Source organism: Rhinichthys klamathensis, unplaced genomic scaffold (assembly GCF_029890125.1).
Source record: "Rhinichthys klamathensis goyatoka isolate OS25496 unplaced genomic scaffold, OSU_Roscu_1.1 h1tg000160l_1, whole genome shotgun sequence".
Lineage (NCBI taxonomy): Eukaryota > Metazoa > Chordata > Actinopteri > Cypriniformes > Leuciscidae > Rhinichthys > Rhinichthys klamathensis.
Window position 1 is genome coordinate 1,276,890 of NW_026606694.1, and position 4,057 is coordinate 1,280,946.

Sequence of the window (4,057 nt, forward strand, 5' to 3'; positions counted from 1 at the left end):
GAGAGAGAGAGAGAGAGAGAGAGAGAGAGAGAGAGAGAGAGAGAGAGAGAGAGAGAGAGAGAGAGAGAAAAGACACAAGGCCAATGAAATAGATTTATTTCCAGAAGTGGCTTTAGAGCTCAATTTCTTTATTATAATAATAATTATATAACCTCAACATCCCTTATCAACTTGTACAGGGATTTAAAAGAATAGATCATATAAAAACAGCAGTTTTGTCATAATTAATGTACCCTCGTATCGTTCCACAAAAGGAGTTTAGAAGAATGTTGATGCTACTCTTTTTCATTAGTGAATAGTGACCATGTGCGATTCCAAAAATCATATTGGTTTGGAATGACATTAATGTGAGTAAATGATGAAAGAGTTTTAATTTTTCATGCTGAACTTCTCTATTATTTATTTATTTTATTTTTTTGCTCAACTAACTGTAATCAAAATCTTTTTCAGACAAGGTCTGAAATGTGTGTGTGTTAATTATGTGTTTGTTGAGAGCCAATTATGTGTTTGTGGAGAGCCACTGTTTCACGTCACAGATTTGTTCTTCAGCCACTGCCATACGTGGCATTCTGTAAGTGCAATGAACACTTCTATCTCAACACTATTCCACATGCTGCAGAAGCCAGATCAAATGAGACAGCCTCACACTTCAGGTCACATTCTCATTTCCTTTTTTCTTTTTATGCACAGTAAGAAAATACTTTGATGTACATGAGTATCAATGGCAACGCTTTATTGCACAAAACTTAAAAATGTTATTTTTGTTAGTAACCATGATGATCAATCTGATCAAAACATGAAGGCTATATGTTTAATAGCTTAATATTTAACACAAAAGGATGTTGCATGTGATATAGGAAGGCCTTTGAAACTCAAAATGATATTTTCTTGCACCACTTTGCACTCAGAAAGCCCACAAAAGGCTATATTGAAAATCGGGGGGAAAAAATGTTTCATGTTTCTGTAGCCCAACTGGTGAAGCATGACACTAACAATGCCAAGTGGTTTCGATTCCCTTTCCCAGGGAACACACATACTGGCCAAACATTTAGCTTGAATGCAGTGGAAGTGGATTTGGATAAAAGTGTCTCCCAAATGCATAAATGTGAATGAATTATATAAATGGAAAGATTCTGCACTATTTCTATAGGACATCAAATAGATTAATTTGTGACACTTTTCTGTAAAAATGGTCAGACTGAATCACAGGATGCTCTCATTCTCCAATCATGGGTAAATTAAATGAATCATCAGGATTTGTACAAACTTCTGGAACATACAGTACATAAATTCTCACTTGATTGTTCTGCATAGAATATGATTTGTCATAAAAAAAAAGTGGTAATACTTTATTTTGATGGTCCCCTTTAGACATTTTGTTGACGTATTGGGCCTACATGTCAACTAACTCATATTAGAGTATTAGTAGACTGTCTGCTTAATATCTGCCAACTCTTTATTTATGATGGTCCTCCAACAGACATTCTACAGACTATAAGTAACTTTTCAGTATATGTCAACTTATTCTAACCTAACCCTAATTCTACCCGCAACAGTCTTATTCTCTAATTAGAGTTAGTAGACGTGTAGGTGCTACGTTAATTATAGGCTAGTCAAAAGAATGTCTAAAATGTAACCAAAAATGTATCAAAAATATATATATTTCAGACCCCACTGTATAAATCCAAATTTTTAATTTTTCCAATAAAAAATTTAATAAATAAATAACCATGCAGGAGTTAAAGTCGGCATGGATCAAAGATCCCTTGTTAGGTACACTGCATATTTGCAATTGCTGTGGGTCAAAGAATGGACTGCCAGGCACTCAGCGGAGCTTATCTCTCACCCACTCGTTTCTTAAAAAACTCGATAAACAGTGAAAACTTCCCTCCCTTTATAAACCTTTCTCTTTTCCTCATGGCAACCCCTACGGCAAAGTGGTATTGCCGATAGCAGGGAAATCAAATGAAAAGATACAAACAAAAACTAATGGGGTGGTAAAATCAAAACAGTTTGTCCCTTGAAAATGACAACAATCCTGATTTTAATGGCATCCTGTCTACAATTTAATGGCATCCCGTGTGGCCTTTGGTCTCCTGCTGCCAGATTGGAGTCTGAATAAAAAGATCTCTCCCTCTCTCTTGCTCTCTCTCTCTCTCTCTCTCTCTCTCTCTCTCTGAAAAGGATCCTAGAGGGCAGGGCCTAAAGTTTGAGTGCCCTCTCTCCCCATGTGTACACCTCCTCTACCTCCTGTGCTGAGATGATGAGTGCCTCTTGCTGAAGACTGACGGACTGTGAAGAACCTGCCAGCAGAACTGTACAATATCAGGATCCAAGGTGCTTTGTTCTTCTCATACTCTTCATTCCTCTCTCATTTCTCTCATCGAGAAAGAGGTTCTTGAGGTTCCGAAGGCCGTTGAACCCCGAGAGGGACACGGTAGTCAGAGGTAACCATGACAAACCCTTGCAATGTGGCTCTGGAAATTCTGGGGATGCTGATCGGGATGGGGGGCTGGTTTTGTTCCCTGGCGGCCACCATTATGCCTCAGTGGCTGTCACTTTCTACTGAACTATTTACCTTGGAGAGCCACGAACAAGGGCTTTGGGAGTCGTGCGTGTTCCACGAGGTGATTGGCACGGAGTGCCGGCCCTATGACACTCTCCTAGGCCTCGATCACATGTGGATGCTGGCCCGTGTTCTAATATGCCTGTCGGATGCCACATGTCTTCTCGGACTTCTCCTCGCCATCCCTGCCATGAGTCAGATCAATTGCTGCAAGAGCGAGGAGGGACGACGGACCAAGCGAGGTTTGAAGATCTCGGCTGCTGTGTTTTTATGCATCGCTGGAATGTTGGTGTTCACTCCCGTTTCCTACGTCGCTCATCATGTTGTCAGGAAGTTCTTCGATGAGAGCACACCTCACGTGTTGCCCCGTTCAGAGTTTGGGGACGCGCTGTTCATCGGCTGGTCCGCAGCACTTCTCGACATTGTGGCAGGGATCCTGTTATTTACGTCTTGCACTGACTCAAGATACAGTGAAGCAAATCTGGTGTATCACCATCAAAGGCAGGAGATCAGAACTGTCGATGGTTCGAGAAAACGGACAGAGTATGTTTGAGATGATCCTCAGTGTCCTGAAATGACTGTTAATGTTGATGGGGCAGGGGAAAAAACGTTTATACAGGAAAAAACTTTTTGAATTGATCTTTAAATAATCATTTTTCCCCTCTGGAAAATGTTTAAGTTTAATGTATAGATCAATCAAACCAATGAAACAGGTAAATATTATGTTGCATTAATCCTCCAGTATCTGAGTATACTGTTTAATTATGTCTTATCAATGAAGTATTAATATTAAAAGGTTGCCAATATGGTTTCAGTTTAATAGAGACAGTGATTGGAAAAAAAAAGTGGCAATAATAAAAAAAAATTCTTCCCATTTGTTTTTAATTTATTCACAAATATTGTCTTAGACTATTTTAAAAGTATGTCCTCAACCTATTTGTTTAGTTTCAATATTATGCATCTAGTAACGATCACACTTTTGTGGTTTTTGCTTGCATTCATACACTGTACATGTAGCACAGTCACTTGCAAATGATTTTAAGTAACTCATTGTTTGGAGATCAAGTGAACATACCCTGGAAACCAGCTGGTGCTAATCCCAAATATTGTCTGCTTTAGTAAGAAATACATAAGACTGAACTCATAATTTATACATACAATATTTTATGCGCTATATGTGGCTGAATATATAACAATGATATTGTTACCTTGAAGTGTACCCTTTTTTGAGATGTAGTTTATTAATATAATTTTGAATTTATTAATGTACTAGTGCTACTGATGCACCTTAGGCTATTAAATTCAATATATATAGTCTATTATTAATACAGCTACATGTTTAAAATGTATAATATTGCTAGTTTAGAGTAGTCTTTGATTAATGAATGAATATATATATATATATATATATATATATATATATATATATATATATATATATATAAACTGTTACAATTGCCCCTTTTTCTCCCCTAGATTACATTTTGAAAA

The 4,057-nt window shown here is 37.5% G+C and overlaps 1 protein-coding gene across 1 annotated transcript; it reads left to right on the plus strand.

The window, feature by feature from the left end:
- The first annotated feature begins 2,177 nt into the window (after nucleotides 1-2,177).
- On the plus strand, nucleotides 2,178-3,372 carry cldn33b (claudin 33b). Its single transcript, XM_056258810.1, has one exon. It carries the CDS (start codon nucleotides 2,454-2,456, stop codon nucleotides 3,117-3,119), a length of 666 nt encoding a protein of 221 aa, XP_056114785.1. The 5' UTR covers nucleotides 2,178-2,453; the 3' UTR covers nucleotides 3,120-3,372.
- The last annotated feature ends 685 nt before the right edge of the window (nucleotides 3,373-4,057 follow it).

Excerpts from the sequence above, each read along its gene's own strand:
- cldn33b (XM_056258810.1), top strand. The coding sequence starts at position 2,454 with ATGACAAACCCTTGCAATGTGGCTCTGGAAATTCTGGGGATGCTGATC.